At 41.6% G+C, this 25,503-nt stretch overlaps 1 protein-coding gene across 2 annotated transcripts in view; it reads right to left on the bottom strand.

The window, feature by feature from the left end:
• ralgps1 (Ral GEF with PH domain and SH3 binding motif 1) overlaps nucleotides 1-25,503 on the bottom strand; it is a 199,765-nt gene that overhangs the window by 8,362 nt on the left and 165,900 nt on the right. The window contains exons 11-17 of one of the 2 annotated variants that reach the window (XM_066713155.1): nucleotides 20,530-20,597; nucleotides 7,511-7,637; nucleotides 6,528-6,679; nucleotides 4,240-4,288; nucleotides 3,529-3,609; nucleotides 1,774-1,879; nucleotides 985-1,077 (exon numbers count right to left, since the gene is read on the bottom strand). In XM_066713155.1, the coding sequence (XP_066569252.1) occupies nucleotides 985-1,077; nucleotides 1,774-1,879; nucleotides 3,529-3,609; nucleotides 4,240-4,288; nucleotides 6,528-6,679; nucleotides 7,511-7,637; nucleotides 20,530-20,597 (676 nt within the window). The remainder of the gene's footprint in view (nucleotides 1-984; nucleotides 1,078-1,773; nucleotides 1,880-3,528; nucleotides 3,610-4,239; nucleotides 4,289-6,527; nucleotides 6,680-7,510; nucleotides 7,638-20,529; nucleotides 20,598-25,503) is intronic. The other variant, XM_066713156.1, reaches the window with a different exon arrangement.

Genomic DNA, 25,503 nt, shown 5'->3' with positions numbered 1-25,503 from the left:
TATTGGCCAAAATATTTGAGCACAATGTTTTAAAAAGTTAAAGCTGCTTTTCATTTAATTAAGTGATATTATCTTTATTATATGTAGTCATCTTATAATAATTATTGTCTTAAGTTTAAATAAATAATATTACAATTTATTTAGTTTTGCCGTCTCTGACAGAGTTGACAAAATATCTGCCATCAATCATAAAACTTAGATGGTTTTTTTTAAACAATATTATCGGTAAACTGAACCTTAACATTGATCAACAACACATATTATGGTCTGTTTCTAGGGGAAACAAAATCTGTTTGGTCCTTACTCTTGAAATAATTTCTGGTATTGATCAAAAGCTCTATTGAACCTATCAAAATTAATTTATTTTGGCTCATACAGGGCCTGTGTGTGTCTGCCTTTCTTTCTGTGTCTTGAAAAGTCTGTAGCAGACAGAGACACTCAGATCTAATAATATTTGATTTCCCTTGCCTTGACACTTTCAGAGGAGAAGGTAAATATGGCCATGTTGTTTCTGAGAGTTGTCCACAAGGTTACAGAAGTGGTGCGCTGGAAATATACCAAAGGGTTTCACGTATCTACTCATGAGCTATATTGTTGATTATTCAGTAGCCAATACAATCTGTTAGCCTAGCATATTAATCAGTATTTAATGCAAATTCATTGATTCTTCCAAACTATTCCCATATACAGACTTCGAGGTCTCAACCTATTAATAACCACACCTATTTTACATGGGGCTCAGAATCTTCTCTGAGTCTGGGGATCCCACGTATCTCTGCCACCTGTTTCTCTATATTATTTTATTACCATTATACAATAAACCTCTTATTGATTCACTGTGGTCCTGTGCATTCCTTACACATCAGATCTCTTGCACTCTCAAGAATCAGTAAGTTAAATACCCTCTGAGTTGACCTAACTGCAGTTCTTTGTCATAAGGGGCCCAGTTTTTGGATATGTGGCATCTCTGTGATCCGTACTCACGTGCTTCCTCTCGGTTGCTCTCAGTGCTTTTGCGCCAAAGTAAATGAGGGTAGAACCAGAGAGAGTGATCCAGTAACGGGTCCAGGAAGAGAGCTGTGACAGAAATATTTTTCCATTAGTGCAGGAACAACAGTGACCTCCGTAGCAGTGACACAGAAGCGTGTATGTCTCCGTCTCTGTGGTACTAAAGTGATACATTAGTAGGGGTATTAGTTAATAATAATAATAATAATAATAATAATAATAATAATAATAATATTTATTTATTTATTGGCAGACACCCTTATCCAGTGCGACAAAATATAAGTGTAATACAAAGTGCAAAAATACAGTTCAGTACGGCATAAAAAATTACAAATTGCAATTTACAAAGGTGTATACAATAAATGAGGTCTTACATCCTGGATTGTTAAAGTGCAGACAGGATGTTAGGTCACAGTCAAGGGCCAAGGGAAAGGGAGCAAAGGGGAAATCAAAATAACAATATGAGTACTAATAACGCAAGAAGTATGATAAAACGTATTAAAGTACTTTCTTACAGGAGAGTAAAGAACTAATATTACAAGTACGTAGTTATTTCCTTTTGTGTCCATTTCAGTTTTTCACTAGTTGATTTTGCTCAGCTGTGGAAAAATTTAATCTATCTGGTGGGTGGGAAGTGTTGGCATTTTGAAACGCTTCCTGATTGTATGTGTACACAACTATGCAATAGGCATGTTTCTACATCTGATTGACACATTTAATGGCAGAACAACACAGCCCTTGAAATAAGCCAATCAAATTCCTTACCGTGGGCTTCCTGCCTTCTTTTAAAAGGGTCTTTCTTCTCAGGGGCCCCTCCATGGTAATACTGTCCATCCCACTGCCAACGTAACTGAGGTTGGCACCTGTTGGGCTAAACATAAAGCAAGACATTCACATTAATGCCAAGACAAGCTATTCAATATACAACAACTTACAGGGACATACATTATCCAATATAATGGCACACCTGGTAGATAAAGGTTTTATGTGTTACTTGGAACTAAGGTGTATCCCTGATTCAATTTGATTACTCTGTTATTTAAATAATTGTGTGCACACTGGGTACAGTGTGTAGAGAGTCATCAGGTGCAGTCTGAACTGGTCTCTGTTCTTTAGCAGCACCTACAAGAGCATTAGTTAATGATGTTTTCTTTATCTTTCTGTGCTTGTACTTTGCTTTGTTGTTTTGCTTACAGCCTCACGCTGCTGTCTTGCCTGCATTCACACTATGCAGTTTGTTCTTTGTATTAATTGGGCAATTGATTTTCACATGGCAGACGTGTCATTTAAATTAATAATAATAATGTTGATAATTTAAGTAATTTGAATTGTATGATTCACTGTATCAGTAAATCATATTTTATGGTATGAATTTCTAATGTCACTCTAAAACATAAAAACAATTACGTACAAACTGAAGTTCATGCTCTGTGGAAAAAGGTTTGTGTGCCATTGCATTCATTGCTGAATAGTTCCAGCAGTCTTTCGAGGACAGAGGGGTCCATGTTGCAGACCAGGGAGCTCCTGCCTGGGGGAGGAAACCCGGCCTTCTGGTTTGTGTTCTAAATAAACTCTATTCCTGAGACATACAGGCGCTTCAGTGGAATCGTTTTAAATCTTAAATATAATATTTTGATATCATACTGTTAAAATGTGGTTTGCATGTATAGAAAAAGTTCCAGAAGTTACTTGCTTCAGCTGTTTGGTAGTGGGTGAAATGTAGCAAATGGTCTTTGAAACAGTACACTTAAACTAGTGCGGTTGTGAAATCCTGTGTTGTATTATCAATCAATCAACCCAATCAACTTAAAACAGCTAAGACGGGCTGAAGCAAGTGACAGATTCCACTATAGAGAATAATAACACTAGAAAACCATTGTTACAGTGGGGAAGAAAACCAGAAAACTCAGGGTTACCCCAAGATCAGGGCTGAAGCCCCCTGGCAGGTGAACCAGATGGAAAATGAGTAACCGTCTGAAACCTGAAATGAAAAAACAAGTCCAACCAGAGCACCTTGCCTAGAGAGGACATGCAAGAGAAGATGACGAGTGTTTTGAATTGCACTGCAGAAGTGAATTATAGGGTCATTAGATGATTGGAGGTGGAATGACCAGGTCGTTCCCTGATTAGATGTCAGATCGGGTTGCTGTTCCGGCCGAACAAAGCATTTTAATGCCTCTGACCGAGAGAAGTGCAAACCCCTTATTGAATGTCTCCCAGCTCTCAAACCTCCCCTGAGAACATTCCCTGTCTCAGTTCAAGTTGTATGGCCTTATTGTGGAGTGTACATCACCAGATAGCAGGTGGGGGGGGGAGTAAGGCATTTTTATTATCCACGATAATACTAAAAAGACTAAACAAGTTTAGACACTGGTGGTTGGGGGGTGGGGAAGGTCTGGCTGGTGCAGAAACAGAGAGATGAGTTAGGACAGGACCGATGATGCATGCAAAGAGTGGTGTCCCCTCCTGACTGATGACCTTTGACATCACACAGGTACACCCCGCCACCGCACACTGTACCTGTAAACATAGCTCCGGCTCCTGGGAGAATTCCGTGCCGGAACCCTCCAATTGGGGCCCAGAGTGGCATACATGCGGCCCCTGTTTGCAAATTTAAACATCAGTTCCCACTGCCAGTCACTGCAGTGCCCAGGTTCAACAGCAACAGAGACGTGCCTGACTAAACATACAGCACTTGAGTAATGGATACATAACAGTACACCTTTCAAACCTTCCTGAAACTCAAGCAGTTGTTTTATGTCAGACCTGCCCTTCTAATCTAAGAATTGATCCATTTATTTTGTTTTAGTTGTTGGTTTTCTTTTGGAGGCTTGGTTTAGCACAGGTGGGTGAAACTGTAATATTGAGTCACCCCTGCCAATATTGGAGGATGAAGTTTAATATAATCCTTCATTAAACATGAAAGCAAATTTGTTTGGCTTGTGATTAAAGGGTGGAGCACTTGCTTTAGCACAGATTAGTCAGAGTTTTATCAAACGTTAACCACAATAAACCCAGGCATTAAAGAAAAGACACAATCATTCTTTTGAAAATCTATATGAAAAGTATAGACTAATATAAACAAAGTCAACAATTCAACTGAGCTCATAAAGGCAACAAAGAGACATGGATGAGAAAGAAGAAGATCGTCAGCTCTTTACAGTAAAAGGTCTTCAGTGCTGGTGTGTTTACTTTTCATGTTAGAACGGTTAGATTGATCACAGAACTGACCTTTCAACCCCCGATGACAGCTCTTCGCTGAACGAGCTTTCGCTGCTACCTGCAGGCAGACGGGAGATTGGAGGAAATCAAAATGACAACCAGAACCGTGACAGGCCTCTCTAGCATAACAGCTTTTACACTTCAGTTTGCAGGGTGTGTCAATAAATTGGGCGAAAATAATAGTATTTGAAAAGGCAAATAGATGCATGATGCCCCTTTCAAGACGGCTGTTGCAAACAGCTAGAGATATACACTCACCTAAAGGATTATTAGGAACACCATACTAATACTGTGTTTGACCCCCTTTCACCTTCAGAACTGCCTTAATTCTACGTGGCATTGATTCAACAAGGTGCTGAAAGCATTCTTTAGAAATGTTGGCCCATATTGATAGGATAGCATCTTGCAGTTGATGGAGATTTGTGGGATGCACATCCAGGCCACGAAGCTCCCGTTCCACCACATCCCAAAGATGCTCTTTTGGGTTGAGATCTGGTGACTGTGGGGCCAGTTTAGTACAGTGAACTCATTGTCATGTTCAAGAAACCAATTTGAAATGATTCGACCTTTGTGACATGGTGCATTATCCTGCTGGAAGTAGCCATCAGAGGATGGGTACATGGTGGTCATAAAGGGATGGACATGGTCAGAAACAATGCTCAGGTAGGCCGTGGCATTTAAACGATGCCCAATTGGCACTAAGGGGCCTAAAGTGTGCCAAGAAAACATCCCCCACACCATTACACCACCACCACCAGCCTGCACAGTGGTAACAAGGCATGATGGATCCATGTTCTCATTCTGTTTACGCCAAATTCAGACTCTACCATCTGAATGTCTCAACAGAAATCGAGACTCATCAGACCAGGCAACATTTTTCCAGTCTTCAACTGTCCAATTTTGGTGAGCTTGTGCAAATTGTAGCCTCTTTTTCCTATTTGTAGTGGAGATGAGTGGTACCCGGTGGGGTCTTCTGCTGTTGTAGCCCATCCGCCTCAAGGTTGTACGTGTTGTGGCTTCACAAATGCTTTGCTGCATACCTCGGTTGTAACGAGTGGTTATTTCAGTCAAAGTTGCTCTTCTATCAGCTTGAATCAGTCGGCCCATTCTCCTCTGACCTCTAGCATCAACAAGGCATTTTCGCCCACAGGACTGCCGCATACTGGATGTTTTTCCCTTTTCACACCATTCTTTGTAAACCCTAGAAATGGTTGTGCGTGAAAATCCCAGTAACTGAGCAGATTGTGAAATACTCAGACCGGCCCGTCTGGCACCAACAACCATGCCACGCTCAAAATTGCTTAAATCACCTTTCTTTCCCATTCAGACATTCAGTTTGGAGTTCAGGAGATTGTCTTGACCAGGACCACACCCCTAAATGCATTGAAGCAACTGCCATGTGATTGGTTGGTTAGATAATTGCATTAATGAGAAATTGAACAGGTGTTCCTAATAATCCTTTAGGTGAGTGTAGTTTGGCCTTCATTAGTTACTGACACAGTCAGAGACAGTGTTTGCTGCCCTCTGGTGGTTGAAAGAGTTCACAAATGTTCCACAAGTCTACAGTGGGGGGCTTAGTATGAAAATACTTAGTATGAAGGAGGAGTTCATACAAAGCATTTACTAGATGCATGGCATGCAAGGCGTTACACAACTGTTTTTCTGATGCTGATATTTGATTGCATTTTTTAAATAATCAGTCATAACCTTCCTCAACAGAGTTTAAAAATAACAGTTTATTCTACTTTTGGGATGGCTTACAGCCCTGCTACTGCATAGCAAACATCTTACAGAGGGGCAAGTAAGCATCAGCAGCACAAATCATTTCGTTTTTAATTTTTAATTATAATTTAGCCAACAAGTGCTTAAGTGTCCCTAGAATGTCACATTTATTAATTAATAATTATGTTTATTGAGAACTAACCTTTCTGACTAGAATAACCCCACTATATGAAAACAGAACACAAACTGAGGCACTGATCCCTGCTTAGGAAACCTTTAGGATCATTTAACATGACTAAATGTAAGACAGTGACTGAATTGATATCCCTGGGCTGAGCCTGGAACGGACTATGGCATCTGACCATTATGGAAACAGGGACAGTGGGGACAACTGCTTTAGACCTTCCTGACACACAAACAAGCAAGCAAGCAAGCAAGCAAACAAACAAACACACACACACACTCTTACACTCTGAGATGAGTTTATACTCCACAACATATTTGTGGTCTTGAATGAAAGAGTGACAGACAATCAAGGCTAAATGAACACCGGTCAGTGGCCTACCCTCCCTTACCCAGAGAGAGGCCATTGGTGAAGACGGAGTTGTGCGTGTGGTTCCTGGCCGGGCTGTGAGACTCCAAGAAGCTGTCGTCCAGCAGGTGACGAGGTTTCTCTGTGGGGAACGTGGCACTTTTACTCTCCACAACACTGAGCTGGCACATCACACTGAGAGAGAGAGGGGAATGAGGGAGGGGAATAGACAGAGATGGAATTAATATTTTGCCACATGATTGTTAATCCTCAATGTTTGAAGGCATAATTCCTGACATACTTTATGTGTATGATGTTTATCCTGAGTATCTACTGTAATTTGTATTTATTTCTAAAGAATCACTTGAGCCCCTAAGAAATGTACAAACCTATTTATTTTTCTCATATAACCCTGATCTAACATGAACTTAACCTAAGACAAAAAAACAAACAAACAAACAAAACAAATAAAACTACTAAAACAAATCTACAGAAACACTGGCAGAATATACCTTGGATTGTAATTTAGTATCATTATTAAGAAATATGAAGTGTAATCAACCCACACTTTATGGCAGGGCTGGGTCTGTGGAAGTTCAGTCATTATTTAATACATGCTTCCCCTTGCTGTACTTTGACATGACAGTATGGTGGATGTTAGTAAGCCACAATGTGGGTTTATATGCTATTGTGTTTGTTCAAATGCTTTTGTAAATGTACAGTATGGTGAGTACCAGACAGTATGCTATAGTATGCACCCCGGGGAGAATATTATGAACATTTGTATGTGTTTGTAAAGCGTAGGATGACATGGCACTCCTTGCTACTGTATAGGAAATATGAACAGCCTAGTTTTATACTGTAAAATAAACATGCACACTACCCTGGAGGTAAGTACATTAAGGCTGATTTCACACTGTAATGGTCAGTATTAATTAGTACAGCAAGGTAAATGCCAGGGTGACGTGGTCAGGACAGTGTTATTTCTCCATGGCAATTCCACAGCCCCCCCCCCCCAGCACTCACTTGTTGCCCAGGCTGTGGCTCTTCCTGTGCCGGGACACGGGGGGGGTGGGCATATGGGCACCGACCGAGGCGTCTGGGCAGGTGGGTCGGCGGTTGTACCTCACCGAGGCGGCCACTTCAGAGGGCCCTAGGCGACAGAGGTCAGAGGTCAGAGGTCAGGGAAGGGTAGAGGGCTCGCTGGGCAGCACTACGGCACAGTACAGTACTACAGCACTCCACACTGCAGCAGAGCGGGACAGGGGTCCTCCAGGGTTTACAGGCCTACAGCTGGCCAGCGTCACCGAGATCGCCCCCGTCACTTCATTGAGTGTGCAATTCAAGTAATCGGTTGCTTTAATTGGCTTAATTTTGCATTTAAACAGCTGGGGATGTTCAGGGTCCCTATGATGTTTATCAATTAACTTGAAAAAAACCCCAAAACAATATATATACACTCACCTAAAGGATTATTAGGAACACCATACTAATACTGTGTTTGACCCCCTTTCGCCTTCAGAACTGCCTTAATTCTACGTGGCATTGATTCAACAAGGTGCTGAAAGCATTCTTTAGAAATGTTGGCCCATATTGATAGGATAGCATCTTGCAGTTGATGGAGATTTGTGGGATGCACATCCAGGGCACGAAGCTCCCGTTCCACCACATCCAAAAGATGCTCTATTGGGTTGAGATCTGGTGACTGTGGGGGCCAGTTTAGTACAGTGAACTCATTGTCATGTTCAAGAAACCAATTTGAAATTATTTGACCTTTGTGACATTGTGCATTATCCTGCTGGAAGTAGCCATCAGAGGATGGGTACATGGTGGTCATAAAGGGATGGACATGGTCAGAAACAATGCTCTGGTAGGCCGTGGCATTTAAACGATGCCCAATTGGCACTAAGGGGCCTAAAGTGTGCCAAGAAAACATCCCCCACACCATTACACCACCACCACCAGCCTGCACAGTGGTAACAAGGCATGATGGATCCATGTTCTCATTCTGTTTACACCAAATTCTGACTCTACCATCTGAATGTCGAGACTCATCAGACTCATTTTCCAGTCTTCAACTGTCCAATTTTGGTGAGCTTGTGCAAATTGTAGCCTCTTTTTCCTATTTGTAGTGGAGATGAGTGGTACCCGGTGGGGTCTTCTGCTGTTGTAGCCCATCCGCCTCAAGGTTGTACGTGTTGTGGCTTCACAGATGCTTTGCTGCATACCTCGGTTGTAACGAGTGGTTATTTCAGTCAAAGTTGCTCTTCTATCAGCTTGAATCAGTCGGCCCATTCTCCTCTGACCTCTAGCATCAACAAGATATTTTCGCCCACAGGACTGCCGCATACTGGATGTTTTTCCCTTTTCACACCATTCTTTGTAAACCCTAGAAATGGTTGTGCGTGAAAATCCCAGTAACTGAGCAGATTGTGAAATACTCAGACCGGCCCGTCTGGCACCAACAACCATGCCACGCTCAAAATTGCTTAAATCACCTTTCTTTCCCATTCAGACATTCAGTTTGGAGTTCAGGAGATTGTCTTGACCAGGACCACACCCCTAAATGCATTGAAGCAACTGCCATGTGATTGGTTGGTTAGATAATTGCATTAATGAGAAATTGAACAGGTGTTCCTAATAATCCTTTAGGTGAGTGTATATATATATATAAAACGTAATAATTACATAAAGTATTTCAAAAATGGGATTCCACAAAGATCAAAGGCTAAAAAAAAAAACCAAACAAAAAAAAAAAACCTATCCTAACCTGGCAGACTTCTGCTTTCACGATCCGGCATCATTCCCTACGTCTGACTGAAACCTGATCAACTGGAAAATAAAAACAAATCCCGTCTGAAGCCCACAAACACATTACTTCTCAGAAGAAACAGTTGGCAGGGCTGCTGCACATCACTTCAGCACCTTTTAGAAAACAAGTCCCGGGACTAATTGGTACTGAGCTGGGGAATCTGATCTCATGTTGAGACTGGGTCAGCAGAGAAATATGGTTTCTGGCTCTGGTCTCGCACAGACCTGAATATGCATCTAGCCTATTCATGAGTCAATTATATAGAAAACAGAAGCACAAGTCAGCTACTTTAAACACAGACATGACCTAAAACTTCAGCACGTCGGCTTGCTGACTTAATGCGCATGAGTTATATGGCTAGCACTGGCCTGTTTATCATACAGGACGTTTCATGCATATCGTAAGTTTCGGCAGGGTTTTCTTACCATGACATCATGCCTCTGTGTATATTCATTTATATTTGATTGATCTTATAATTTACATCCGATTGATGTCTGCTGGGCTTTTCGGAGGACTGCTTAATAGGTTCCACAGACAGACCCCCCCAGAGATCCCCTAAACACGTCTCAAACTCCTGGCTAACCTTGGACCGATTATCCCAAGATTTAATGGAAACTAGGCTTGAATTCGGTGTTGTATGTTTCTCCTGAAAACCCCCTGAAGTAGCTTAAATGCTAAAGGACAGTGTCACAGGTCACCCTGCATGTAGAAGGCAAAGGATAACATACTCGACTTTAAGGGGTATACAGTTAGGTCCATAAATATTTGGACAGTGACACAATTGTCATAATTTTGGCTCTGTACCCTACCACAATGGATTTGGAAGGAAACAGTCAAGTGTGCTTTAAGTGTAGAATTTCATCTTTAATTTGAGGGTCACTGTCACTGTCCAAATATTTATGGACCTAACTGTATAATGTGCATTGAATGGATTATACAAATACAGGTTTATTTGCATTGAAAGAGAAAGACTGAAAAAGAGAAAGAAACCAAAAGACAGAGAAAGAAACAGAAGCATAGAGAAAGAATGCAAAAGAAAGAGAGAGAAAAACAGAGACCGATTAATACTTCAACACTGCTATGAGATATTTAGGGAAAATGAAACTATTCCAGAAAATTTTTTTTTTAATAATGTGATGAGTTTCTTCTGTTAATTTTGAGTGGCGGCTCAGGTGCTTAACCGTGGGCACCAGTGAAAGCAATCCCTTTCCGATTTGCTGATTACTGCTGAACTTGTCTCTGGGCTGCTAGGGGGTAGGGTTGGGGGAGGGTTGCAGGGGTTATTGGAAGGGCTCTCGCAATCAGCAGTGACACAGATATGCCCCCAGGTCACATCTTCCTGAGGATCATGTCAGTCAGTGGACAGGTATTTCCCAGAAACCACTTAAATTTACTAGAAACAGCATTCTGTATATACAGTAACCTACTAATGTTACCCATCGGGCTCATGACATCAACAGTAAAGAGAGCAGAACAGTTTTCCTGTATTAGGGGGGCAAGCTAACATTGCATCTGTAGAAGCCTGTATGGGGAAATCAATCCTGTTCTCATAGTCTCAAATTAAGGGAACGAAATCATTAACAATTGAATAAGTTCACTTTATATGTTGAATTATTACATTGTTATTAACGAGTGACATAAAGACAACCATAGATGACTAAGAAAAACATTGCCCTTAATTGAGTAAATGCAATGACGATCTTCACATTGAGGCCTGGAGGGCCCCATGGCCCGTTTTGATCCTTCAGTGCTCTCTGGCGCTTCAATGAACCAAATTATCACTTTAATGAATGCAGTCTTTAGACCCTGAAACAGTAACCATCTCCAGGATCAAGGACCAAGAGGCAACAAACAGAGGAGTATTGGGTACATCAGGGTGAAACATCGACTGATTTAATATAAAAGACCAAAAAACCCAACAAACTAAATAAAAACAACAGATGGGGCCACTGAACCCGTGTCACTGGCTGTTAAAGAAGCATCCAGTTGTCTTAACGCAGCAAGGTGCATCCAACGCTCTTTTCTGAGCCTGGGTTTGATAATTGAGTTAAACTTTCCATGATCAAACGTCAAGAAAGCTCTGCGTTCCACTGCACACTCAGCGGTGCACAGTACATCAAAGCCTGTTGCTGGAGTGCTGTAGGTTACAACAGTCATAAGTTAGCCATGTTCACCACTTCCATCTGGGCTTTGTTAACAAGAAAATGTGACTCCGAGTCTGGATACCAGGGCCTCAGTAGCACGCAAGCCCATGACAAACCGTTCCATCTCAAAATTATTAAAAGCACACGTGGCAGGAGCACATTGACGACTGACGAGTGGACCGGAACCAGGCCAGCCCTTCCAGTCCGAGTCAGGGATGCAGGCATTATGGTCCCAGGCTATATATCTGCTGAAGACCTGCCATGTTAGATGTGAACTGTGACCAATTAAGTCAACGATCAGTTAATTGAACACAGGGTGACACAAAGATCAAAAGCCATACTGGAGAGAGCTTTGTGCACACCTGAAGGGCTGAAGGATTCGTTTTTCCTTGGACTAGCATGCAACTCAAAAGGGAAGGACAGCCAGCTCCCCCAACTGACAAAACTTGGCTGTCTGTAGAGTTTGTTAAAAAAACTACCTGCGTGTGTCTGATCAGTTAGCCACAAGTCTTGATGTGTGTCACCAGCTTTCCAAGTAGCACTCAGTGATAGGATGGGTTCAAGATCTTATGAAACATACAAGTCAAGTTTTTTTTTTTTTTGCACTGGGGGGGAGTATTATAGAAATAATGAGCCGATTAGAGGAGCTGCTACCCCCTGATCCTGCTTTCCCGCTGTGGAAAGTGAGAACAGAACTTCCATGAGGTGAAGTGATATCCTAAACAAATCCACATGTGTTGTCCTATTATAACTCTGTGATCACTGTAAGCCTCTTACTCAACGCCCATATGGGGGTGATTCCACGTTTCCAAAAACAATGCATCAAGGGGAGGGGGAGTGGGGGGTCGGCATGAGCAATTTTACATCACTGACCTCCTGAAAACAAAACTTCTGGGGCTGCGATCAAGAAGGCAATTCTGCCGACAGCGAGAAAGAAATTTGGAGGTTGTGTGGTCACAGATGGTCAGTGGCTGCACCTGAGGTCTTGACGAATTATAGTGCCTGTGAAAAAGGGACAGACGCTCCTTCCATTCCCACAGCACTAAATTCTGTCAAGAGTTTAGTTCTTGTCAAAATAAGCCCAGTCTGCACCCAAGTGAAAGTCACAAAAACACCAGACGTCTCCGTGTCAAGATAGAGCGAAAGGGCGGTGTCTGTATCGAAGGACAGGAGTCACATGTAACTGCACATTTTGACTCCAGGAATGTTGGTCAATTATGAAGAGCTTGTGATTTTTATTACCCAGCAGTAACAGTGGGGCTACTGTTTCCCGATGGCCATCTTGGCATGTTCCCTTACATCCTACTGGTTTAATGAAGATTATTACAGTCATTATTGCCGGTTTACAACAGAGGTTGCCTCACTCCACTTATTTTTCTCCTGCATACATAAATACTTCAAACCCACATCACTAACATCTCACCACATCTACCATATGATTGAATCTTTCTGGAGTGTGAAGCAGGGATTACTGTAATTCTCTCATAAAGCACATAAAAAAACCTTGGCCAGACTGGAGTAATTAGACCTGTCCCAACTTTAATTAATACCGATAACTGCCAAGAACTGTGCTTGGTAATTATTTGTGATTGTGAATTATGGTTTATCCTCACATTAAATGTTATTTATTTAATGGGGTGGGCGGGAATGGAATAACACTATCGGTCTTCTTCAGAACTGTCTCATATTTTCACTAGTAAACTCAATTATAGCATTTTTTCCATTTTGTTGTAAAAAAGAATGGCAATCATGGAGGTACTGCTAATTGTGATTGCACTGAGCTGCATGATCAGCTGTCCTTTATGAGCACTCCCTTATCGTACAGGACTGGAAAACATAAGGAGATGCATAGTGGCAACAATGCAGCTCTGACTACAACAAATGCTATTATATCATAACACATTCCCCAAAGACTTCTGGAATATGGTACCAGGATGGTGCTACTGAAGACTTTACAAAGCTCTCCTAGAAAGGATGGAGCTAACCGTACATGGAAAGCTTGACTCGAATATATCTGCAGGGGGCTATGTTCATTTTATACACTACCGGTCAAATGTTCTAGAACACCTCAATTTGTTCAGTTTTTATAGAGATTTTACAGAGTTTAATGTCTCAGTGTACTCTGAAATTAAAGCACAGAACAAATAAACAATTGGAGATAAAAAGATATCATGTAATAATTGTGTTTAACTAAATGTAACCCCTTAAACTGACAAATCCATCTGGTACCCTTAAAAGGGCACCAAATCCGTGTGCTTCTCTTTAATCCCATGTGTAGTCTTCACTGTTGTGTTGTTTGCCAAGTGTTTGGTATCCCATGAAAGCTGAGACTCTCAGCTTTCTAACGAAGCATTCTCTGATGGCTTTTATACCCCCCCCACCCCCATCTACGCCCCAAAATCAGGGGATACTTGGTCTGAGTAGCAATACAAAATCTCAGGAAATACTGACAATTATGACATATTCTGGAACCTGACAGTCTACTGATCAAAACAAGACTATCCACGTTTTGGTAGAAGCAACACACCCCCGTAGAGAGCTCAAAATGTCAAGATGGAAAACTGTATAAAGTTAATATATCTGTGCATCAACACATCCATTTAACCACTGGATCATACATCTGTCCCATTTCCTGTCATGATGTTCCTGTTTATCCATGTGTCAGTCTACAGGGACTCTGCCTTGTACCTTGGCCTGTGCAGGTCTGAAGTCAGTTAGACATTGGCAGCAGCCAGTGTCAGAACTGAAACACTGTTCCAGCTGACCCGCTCCTGCTGACCTGTCCCAGTCCTCAGAAACCCAAGAGCTTTCATCTTGTGTTCCAGCCATCCCTCGTGTGCTTCACTGGACCCAGAACTCAACATATTAATATGAGAAGTAAAATCTCCTTGTTTTCCAAATGTTTCTATTAGTCAGAAGTCATGATAAAGCAGAGTAGATATGAAACAACAGTCATGAACTTTTGGTATGGATCTCAGACAAGAGTCAGCTGACCTGTTTTACATCTTGACATTTGTTTTGGATTAGAGGTGACTTGGCTAATCTTAAACATGCATGTATCACGCTACTCTGTGGAGCAAACAACCCCTAACACGGCTCACTTTGGACAGCACGGCCTCACATGACGTCACTATCAGAAACATCCTTCAAAGGCATTCAAAATAACAGTTTCTTCAACATCTTTGCTGGACAGAACAATATTTCATTTTGCTTTTGGCATTTGCTGCCAGGAGCAAATGAGTAATACTACCTCATTCGTTTGGCAAAAGCCACAGAGTAGTTGTTTACTGTTCTGAAGGTCTTCTTCTGACTACACTCTGTCCCCTGTCCAGTGTTTCTATGTTGTGTAATAGCACATTGCTGTCGGTGTGCATGCTGTAAACAGACATGTGGTGAGCAGCCGAAGCCCAATGTGAAATATGATGTAGGTGTACAGCTGCATTGGGGATGTTAAACCAAACCTGAGACCTTGAGATCTTTCTTTCTGGAGATTTCTTTCACGAATTTCCTGATCTTTTCTGTCCATTTAGTTAAGCGGCGGCAATAAATGTATGATAGCCAGGACCTTTAACAATAGCGTTGTAATAAGAACACGCGGCATGAGGGAAACTGTTTACTGGTTACTGGGACAACCCTTGCAAACAAATTCCACAACTGAATTACAGTTAGCGTAAGTTAAGTGTTTACATGGAAAATTAAGGATTGCAAAAAAAATTATGAGGGAGCCATGACGTTGGTGTCCCCGGCAGTTTTACAAAAAGTATAAAAATATAACTGCTTATATAACTTTGAAGTCGGAGGGAAAGCAGGGAGAAGCATGTCCAGAGAACTTAAGATCTTAAAGTTGGCTGACAGGCTGCCGTTTTCCACTGCAGTAGTTGTGGATGGTCACCCTGCAGTCTGTTGATCTGCCCGTGTGTGAGCATGTTCGCCCCCACAAGTCTGCTATGCAAGCATCTTTCCGTTCTCAAGTATTGCGCTTTTAAAATGGAAACAGAATACTGGGTTGGATAATGGAAACTGTGCACAAGTTATAATTTAACAATAGGTAATATGTTTAAAATAGTTGGATGAAATTGTGTTTACATTTGCCCGAAGCTACTCTGCTTTCCAGGAAGGCATAAAACACTGTCAGTTTCAACTGCACAGATTCGTGGAAAATGCCGATTTTTGAGTTTAGATGCTTACAACATTCAAATCCTATGGCCTGTTTAGACCACAATGTTTTGATTTGTATAAATAACTATATATATATATATATATATATATATATATATATATATATAAAAAAGTTTTGCTTTGTATAAACAATTTTATTTATATATAGATACATTTTAATGCTGCAAACCGGAGAGAGCTCTTTGGCAGTTAAAATGAAGAGACAAGTATCTTTTAAACTCCTGGCAATGGGCCTTCATAATCGCACTCATTATTGATCTTTAGTGCCGACAAATCGAAAATAATTCCACAGACTGTGAGGTCCACAGTTCAATTTGCAACATGTCTCCCAGGTTGTGTATCAGAATACATCCAATTGGATCTTTGGTTCAGCTCGAGCAAATCTACGACGAGCTGCAGCAAGCCAGTGTGGAATAGCTGTTTAATTCTATTCAGTCTACTAGATCATTTCTAAACCTCAATTAAAATGCACAAAGTCTACCTACTAACACATACATGACATGGCCAAAAGTACGCGGACACCCCTTCTAATTAGTGGATTCTGTGATTTCAGCCACACCCATTGCTGACAGGAGTTTAAATCAAATACACAGCCATGCAATCTCCACGGAATCTCCCTGGTCAACTGTAAATGCTGTTACTGTGAACAGGAAACGTCTAGGAGAAACAACAGCTCAGCCGCAAAGTGGAGGGCCACATAAGCTCACAGAACGGGACCGCCAAGTGCTTAAGCGAGTAGCACATATAAATCTCTACCGAGTTTCAAAGTGCCTCTGGAAGCAATGTCAGCACAAGAACTGTTCGTCAGGAGCTTCATGAAATGGGTTTACATGGCCGAGCAGCCGCACACAAGCCTAAGATCATCGTGCACAATGCCAAGCGTTGGCTGGAGTGGTATAAAGCTCGCCATCATTGGACTCTGGAGAAGCGGAAACGCGTTCTCTGGAGTGATGAATCACGCTTTTACCATCTGGTCTTCGTCTGACGGACGAATCTGGGTTCGGCGGATGCCAGGAGAACGCTACCTGCCCGAATGCATAGTGCAAACTGTAAAGTTTGGTGGAGGAGGAATAATGGTATGGGGCCATTTTTCATGGTTCGGGTCCCTTAGATCCACTGAAGAATTAATCTTAAATCTAAAGCATGCAATGACATTCTAGATGATTTTATGCTTCCAACTTTGAGGCAACAGTTTGGGGAAGCCCTTTCATGTTTCATTATGATAACGCCCCCGTTCACAAAGTGAGGTCCATAAAGAAATGGTTTGTCTAGATTGATGTGGAAGAACTTGACTGGCCTGCACAGACCCCTGACCTCAACCTCATCAAACACCTTTGGGATGAATTGGAACGCTGACTGTGAGCCAGGCCTAATCGCCCTACATCAGTGCCCAAACTCACTAATGCTTTTGTGGCTGAATGGAAGCAAATCCCTGCAGCAATATTCCAACATCTAGTGGAAAGCCGTCCCAAAAGAGTGGAGGCTGTTCTAGCATGTTTTGGAATGAGATGTTCGACAAGCCGGTGTCCACCAGTTGTGTAGTCTACGTGATACGCAGGCATATGCAGTATGCCCCCTAGGATTCCCTGTATGCCCACTATAAAATGAGCAGTGATGCATAACGTTCCTTTTTAAAATTCACAATAAACAAAAAATTAACAATATGAAGTACATTTATATTTCAAGTTAGGGACATATAATTTAGCCTTCAGTTTCTTTTTTCTATGTTTAAGAAATAGAAAAATTGTGTGTGGCCTTTAATAACTAAGCAAGCTTAATGGGAGGGATGCACGATATGGACATGTAAGGTGACAAAACATTTTCAGGTCAGGTTCCACGTGCCAGATGTGCAGCTACCAACTCTAGCTACTTGTTGTTGCATACATCTGTACATGCAACAAGAAGCGAAAACAGCAAAAACTCATTGAGAGGTCTGAAATTGAGTAGTTTAAAGCTATGCTGCAGTTTGTTCTTCATATTAATTGTTTACAGACCAGAGTTCATACAAGGTCATGAAGTCCTTAAAGTATTTTGTTAAAAATGTAACTGGAATAAATATGATTGAATATGATTCACTTATGAATCAAAATGCACTATACAATGTTCTTTTGAAACAATCACTCAAAATGATTCACTTGTTTAAATGTCTTTAAAAACAGAAACAAATACAGTGTTGGAAAAAGCTGAATTGCATTTAATAATCTCTGTCTGAACCCACATAGTATCTGAGCCTTATGTTAACATTTTTTTTAAATGTTTGGGTAGCTGGTGCATTCGGAGCTTCCTGCTTGGGATTCGAGCACCACAGGCATCCCTCCAAGTGCTCCGCAGTGGCTCCACCCAGTAGTGTTAAGCCCACTACGCCAAAAACCCAGGTCTCCCATTGATTTTTCTGAGGGATTATGTCACTTTGTGGGCCGGCACGGGGAGGAGGGGGGCTTGGTAAATTGACAGTACACCCACTACTTCATACTAGACTACACCACTGGTGTCCACGTACTTTTGGCCATGTAGTGTAATTCAATGCAGGATTTATTTCTTCAGGTTGCATTCAGTGCATCTAATTCTGCAGGTATAACAAAATGAAGGGACATTAAAGATCTTCCTACACAGCAGTTCCAATAAAAAGGACAATAAACCGCCATGAAGGATTATCAGTTGCGCTGATATGTTTAATCAGAACTGCAATTGAACTCAATTCTGTTGCATGTATTCAACTCTCATCAATTGCTTTTATTTTCCTTCTTAAGCAAGAACAGACTTATAAACAAAACTAAAAACAAGACGTAATAGAAGGCGATAGGCCAGACAGCTTTCTACTAGTGGGTTGTAAATATAGAGGCTCAGTTTTTTAGTTTTGCGTATTCTTTTTCAATTTGCTCTAAGGAGCCAAACCGCATTTCCCTTCCAGATCGTACATGTAATGATGAAAACAGGCCAGCGTTCACCCTTTAAAGCCCTGCAATAATTCTTTGTATTGCCTGGTGAAAAAGGTAGCCAATTACTTAATTCTTCCATTGCAAAATTGCTTCTGAGTGAGTGCACTGTAGGAGTTTATTAACCATGCTGTGCTCACTCACAATACTGTCCCCCCTCCCACTGCGAGCTGCCCGGCCAATATGACAGCCGTCTGGAATGGAGCAGCCATACTACAAAACCCCCCCACCGGATTCTGGAACATCAACAGGGCGACATCACTACTGGCATCAGCCAAGCAGTGCTGAGGGCTGCTTAGCTTCAAGGGGGGGTTATTTTTTTGTCCAAGCTCCTGTACACACATGCACACAGGCACACGTGCACGCAGGCAGGCAGGCACGCACACTGGCTCTCAGGCACGCACAGACGCACACGTTTGGTTACACCCTGACGAGCACACAGTTTTCACTGGCATGGACTTAATTCTGCATCTCAAACTTCACCTTAGATTGGGCAGCACTCGCATCCTCTCGGTTGTGGGATGAATGGGGGCATCATAGGCAGGTAACTTATGGGGGTAAACCTAAATTCCAGCGGCAACTCAGTGGATTTCAGCAGCAACCTTGGGCAACTAGTTGTTGCTGTTCCTGGATCCAAAGAGACTGTGGAATTTAGGAACGTGGCCAATTCTGTGATAAATACTTAATCAAACAGACAGCAAGGAGAAAACACTTGCCACTTGGACGGGGGAGAGGGTGAGCACTGTAGTCAGGCGTGCCGTGCTGTGAATGTTGCCCTTACTGTGAAAACCCTGCCGATGACAGCCGGTAGAAACAGGCTGAGGATAGCTAGTATCAGACACAGGTACTCTGTGTTTCTAATACACAAAATTATATATTTTTCCAAAGCAAGGTCGTGTCAGCTGTAGCATACTGCTACATCCTCATAAAATAAAAAACTAAAGTGATATGCAACATCAAAACCAACAAATGACCCCTGTTGATTAGACAAGAGTTCAACCATTTAGCTATTATTTGAAAGCTACTCACGTATCATACATTTGTGTCACAACAGTTCACTGGATTGGAAAATTCTTAATGCTTAAAAATGTTATGTATTTATATAATTTTGAAGTTGGACTAAAGAAGTTGTTGATCATGAGGGACACACAACGACCAAGAAGAAGAGTGCAGACAAGAGAAAACAGGAGATTAGAGGCTTTGCTGGCAGAACCTGGAAGAAAGACACTGAAAATTGCAAACATCTTGGGCAGGCCTTCATCCAGCAGTGGATCAACAAAAGCCAACTTTCAAGCTTATGAATGCCACCTAAAACAGCCACTGTCAGAACTGAAATGTGGAATATTATTCACCAAGCAAGATCATGGAGCAATCAAAAGCAATCTCAGAAAAAAAACATGTCTCCACAGTGCAAGGCTTTTGCAGGTGGTTTAAATCACACCAGTGCGGAATGAAAAGGTTTCAATTCAGTGACTAAATAAATGGGAATCCTTTCTGGAACTCCAGGCACCGCTGGGACCAATCACACTGAGCTCAGCTGGATTACTGTGCGCATATTTCAAACTGATTTCGGGTATCGGGTCTCAGAAATGAGTTAAACACATCACAAAACGAGCTGAAAAAAAGAACTGTCTGCATCTAACATTTCCTCACCATATATACAGTGGAGATGGGAGTTTGTGTCAGAGGGAACTCAGCTGTAACTCCAGTCCAAAAGCGTTTAACTCTTTCCAATTGCACCATGCTGCTCGTGGGGGCCTCAGTGTATTTAGCTACTTGTTGTGTGTGAGCAGTCTAGATCAGCTCATTGTCAGCTCAACCAGACCAATTTAACAGCTTGTCCTGGTTCTTCTGTTGGATATTTAAAACCCAATTGTAACACCTGTAACCAGGTACGGATAATGCATTCCTGCTTCAGTTTATTAAGAATGATTTTGTAAGCTTGTTATTTTGTTATATGGATGTTTAGCTCACCGGCCAGGTCTTCCTTGGAGGACACCAGCCGCGGAGAGCTATTGCCTGGCTCAATCTTCAAGGACAACCTGCAAGGAAACAAGACAGGCAAGTCAAGAACCAATCATAGGGAAGCATGGGCCAGAGCAGCACCAATCACAGGGCAATGTTAGTTTTAAATGATTTTCGACACTTTTCTGATTTTCCCCATTGACTTCCATTAAAGCAGCTCCAGAGTTAGCATCCCTGTGATGGCATGGCCTATTCTTGATCTCTGATTTCTGGTACATGGAATGAGCTGGACATGATAATCACACTGCACAGAATATGTTTCTACTTATAGAATAACCTGAGAAACTATGGAATTTCAGTGGAATTCCCCTATAAGTTACTTAGAGCAATCACAACAGTTTAAATTCCCTATGGAGAAAAAATGAGCAAACATTAATGCTGGTTCTATATCTCTACTGTGTTTCTCATCAAGAGATTTTATCTCTTTCCCAATAAATCCCTTAAAAAAATTCCAAGTTTATCTAGAGAAGATTCACAGGAATCCATATCTACTCCAATTCCAAGAATAAAATGATTTAAAAGTAAACAGTGATCAAACAAGACAACTTACAGATGGACTGTAGATAAGATTTCAAAAAAATGATTTTAAAATTAAATCCCACATTACAATGTATTAATAATATCTACACTTAAAGTGAATTGCTATGTGTGCATGGGATATTTATAATCACCATCAATGAGCTCCTTTACACAGACACTGGTTGGTTTCCACAAAATTGCTCTGTTGTTATACAAAACTATGAAGGCCCTGATTTTGCATGGCTTGTCACTCATCCTGTTTTAAGTAACTTTTGAGGTGAGGGGCTGCAAATTCCAGGTGTAAATCTGAAAATATACAGTATTAACAGACTATTAATAATGAGGTACTAACTGACATCCTTAACAAAATGACAACATTTACATTGTTCCCATATATACAGACATTGTAAACATTCCTGTGCCAAGAGATTGGTTCATAATTATTTTGTAAAGTGAAATTTGAAATCCACTAATCTAAAGTGTTATGCTCCCCCCCCGCTCTGACTGGTCAGAAAAGAGCTCAGTGTCACCAAACCAAGGCACTCAGTGGGATAGATGTCACTTGCCTACACTTCCGTTTCAATGGTGAAGATTTAAACTCGTTCATTTTTAGTCCACTACTTCTGTAGAGAGAAAACTGTATGCTAGCCCCTTTAGAAGGTTTTGTTTTAAAGTACTATATTGTTTCATTAGTGCTGATGAATAAAATACAGGTTTTTGGAAGTGTTGATGTGCAGGCTAGCCACACAGACGCTGACTTCATCTCACACATTAAACCACAGCGCTCCCAAACTGCCCTGGCCTTCCCCCGGGCCTGCTTCCTTCCATTACCTTATGCGACACTGACTAAGAAATTAGAAAGACAAAGCAGAGAGGGGGAAAAAATATGCCAGAAATGCCAAAACATACACTTCTCCTTCAGATCAGAGCAACTGTGCAGTGCAAAAAACTAAAACTAAAAATCTCACCTCCTGCTACCATGAATTACAGCCTTGTCTGTATGTTAGTGTTAAACCCAATTCCATGGATCATAGGTTATATGGCAAATGGTAATGTATCCTATATTTAACTCCAGTTACTCTGTCTTAGCTGGAGCGCTGAATGAAACGAAAAGCTGACGGCAGTTATGCAAGCGCGGTGATGGTCATCATTTACATTCCTAATGCTGGTAACAGGTTTCTGACCATAACTGCCAAAAACACAATAATCTGGGGAACGGAATAGCGAACCTGGAAATTGGCAAACGATGCCGTTGCAAATGATGCATGCCTCTGCAATGAATGGCTAGATTAAACAAGGCACCTTCCCCCCCCACCCTGTGGTCAGGCCACCTCTCCTTTACTGCGATTTGGTACGTTTATAAGTGTCTGAGAAACAACAGATTCTAATGGAGCGAGGGATCTCAGTGCCGGTCTTGTTAATAGCAGATAAGCCGTGCAAAGTATGAGAGCGGCTGGATTGGGGTCACACGCCCCTTCCTGTCACAAATGGACAACCCACAGCACCCAGGAGCAGCAGGCCCTAGGAGCACCCTGGTGAGCACTGTGATTTGCACTGTCAATCTGCTGTGTAATTCTTACTGTGCCTTAGCGGAGAATGCTAATTACTGATGTTTGATAAAGCCGCACAGAGCTCCTACTCCAAACCTGCACTGTAAAGTATCTGCATCCTCCCATGTTAAATATGGCTTTCCCTCCAGAAATCCAGCGCTTCCAATTTAATTATAACTAGATACCAATTACCATTCACGTGCACGCACATCAACAGCTTCTTAAGTGCCCCCTTTCGCCCACATTAATGTCCATTTAAATTCCTTTTTTGTTTTTCCTCAGTTTGCTTTTTTGACTCTGATTTACTCCCCAAGCTCCCATAATTCCCAGCGCAGGAGCCAACTTTCTTGCAGCTGCAGATGCCTTCACATCCCCGGGGTGTCAACATGAAAACCGACATATTTAGAACAGCTTAAAAAAAACACCAGCACACAATGTTTTTCATTATGGAATTATGTACGATGTAAAGGGGGTTCATTTTAATGCAAATTTCTAGAGAGGAAAAAAAAAATTGAAACAATAACATACCAAAGCAAAAATAACAATAGCAACCACACTAAATAAATAATTAAAAAATAAAGATAAAAATGCAGTCACGATACTCCACATTGGTCCACATTCCCGCTCTGAGAGGTTTGCGTCTCTGCCCCTGGTGGCTTGGTTTAGTACAGTCAGAAGCAGAGACTGCCGTTTTCATCAACACACGCTTCCCTGTGTGGTAAAGAAAACCCGGCTTTCCTGTAACAGAGATTCTCACTTTGAAGTGGCTTTGGGTATTTTCCTTAACGGCCAGTTGAATTACACTTAATTTGTTTTTCTGCCTTATGAAAACTTAAAAATATACTCGATGACTGCCTGGCCCTTGCATACAGGGTGGGAATTCCAACAAAGAGCACCAAGAAAGGAGCACTTAAAAATAAATACATGAAGTGATGAACAATCATTATGAAACGAGCTGGAATGCTGGGCCACTATTACACATTTTTGTATCAGGAATAAATTACCAAGACGTGGAAAGAAAACAAATGGGATGAGGTACGCAACTTCTTGTGTTAGTGAGGTAATGTATTTGATTTCTTGTTTGTTTTTTTCTTTTTTCATTACTCGCAGAGGGCCACGCTGTAGAAGTGGTCTTCGAGCAAACGGCATCAAACAAAAGTAATTCAGCAATACTCATATCTGGAAAAATCAACAAAACGTAAAAAAAGGAAAACTGGCACACATGACTGAAGCAGAGTAGCATACCAACAGAAACAAACAATGCGTTCTGTGCCAAGTTCTGATGTGCATGTTCTCTCATAGGTTGTGATTAATGGCAATTGTCTGAAATATTACATAAAAAATTATAAAAGGACATGACTCACTTCACCACAGCTGTGCATCTCGCTAATGGCCAGGGAACTGACACTGTTCATTCACAGTGCCAAGGATGGCGCTATGAACCTAACCTGTGGCGAATCCTTGTCTTTCATTCAATTCGTGTGGCTTAAAAGCTCCTTTGCATCTTTCCCTGATGCGTGGCCCATCCTCCCTGTGCTTGTCTCACCACAGTCTGGTCAAATCAAGATAATATTCTCTGGGGAACTGCGAGACACCTGTCCAGTAACCAGCACCACTCAGGCCCATTCACTTCATGCACATTGAGGACTCTGAGGAATGGGGTAGCTGGCATTGGTAGGACAGTGGGGGGGGGGGATTTATGTGAAGGATCAGTGAATTAATGAATGGAGGGTTTGGCCTCCAGGGTAAAAATTGAAGAGCCCCACCAAAAGCCACAAGTCAAGATTAGTTACCAAGGAATTGTCAGAAAAGAAAACTTTGGTTATTTTGAATATTTGAAAAACACAAGCATAGGAAGCTTTTAACACATGCTCCATCTATTACATCTCTTGAGCCAGCACTACACCAGCAATGGCCTCCTCATCTCAGCTCTCCTCCAGCAAGCATTTGCTACTGATGCTGAAGGTCCGGTAAGAAGAAAAAAAAAAACAGGATGCATTATTGTTCAGGTGGACTGTATGCTGTACATGAATGTGCTGCTGGAAGATCTGCTGTAACAAACCATGGCTCAAACCATTTAATGACATTACTCTTTGGAATTTAAGTCTAGCTTGGTAGTACAGCTTTGTGTGTTTATATGTAATGCCTTTGTACAGGAAATGTTAATGCATCTGTGAATAATTTTGAAACCCGATTAGATACAGACAGAATGAAAGAGAGAGAGAGAGAGACAGGATTGGGGGAAGTTTGATACATCTTGTTTGTGGAAGGTTTCCTCAGGCTTTAACCTGAACACAGATCCCAGCCTTCTGAAGAGAAAAGAAGCAGAAAAAAGAGAAAGCAAAAATAAGGGATAAGAAACCCCTTTATCTGACCCAGACGCACATCCACTTTCACTCCAGGCTGAGCGGAGAGCACAAATGGATCAATGGAGGAAACATCTGGATATAGGTTACTAACACACACACTCATGCACGCACGCACACTCTCTCTCACACACTTTCTCTCTCTCTCACACACACACACACTTTCTCTCTCTCTCTCTCTCTCACACACACACACTTTCTCTCCCACTCACACACACAGCTATCGGATTGCTATACTGCTGTCTGGTCTATGTTGCATAAGAGGGGCAGTCATTGTGAATTCACAGACTGTGAATACGAGGGCCGATATGAGACATCAACACATGATTCTCTCCCTCTAAACCATAGGCTCTCCTCTCTACCTTGAGCTTTCCAAAATCCATCTAGATTTTCCTAATACTACAGAGAAATTAATCAAATGAAAAGGAAAAAACATTCAGAATATACATTTTATGTACATATAGGAAGCTAGGAATGGAGAAAAAAAC

The sequence above is a fragment of the Amia ocellicauda genome, chromosome 9 (assembly GCF_036373705.1).
Source record: "Amia ocellicauda isolate fAmiCal2 chromosome 9, fAmiCal2.hap1, whole genome shotgun sequence".
Lineage (NCBI taxonomy): Eukaryota > Metazoa > Chordata > Actinopteri > Amiiformes > Amiidae > Amia > Amia ocellicauda.
This window is presented reverse-complemented; position numbering and strand designations above follow the sequence as displayed.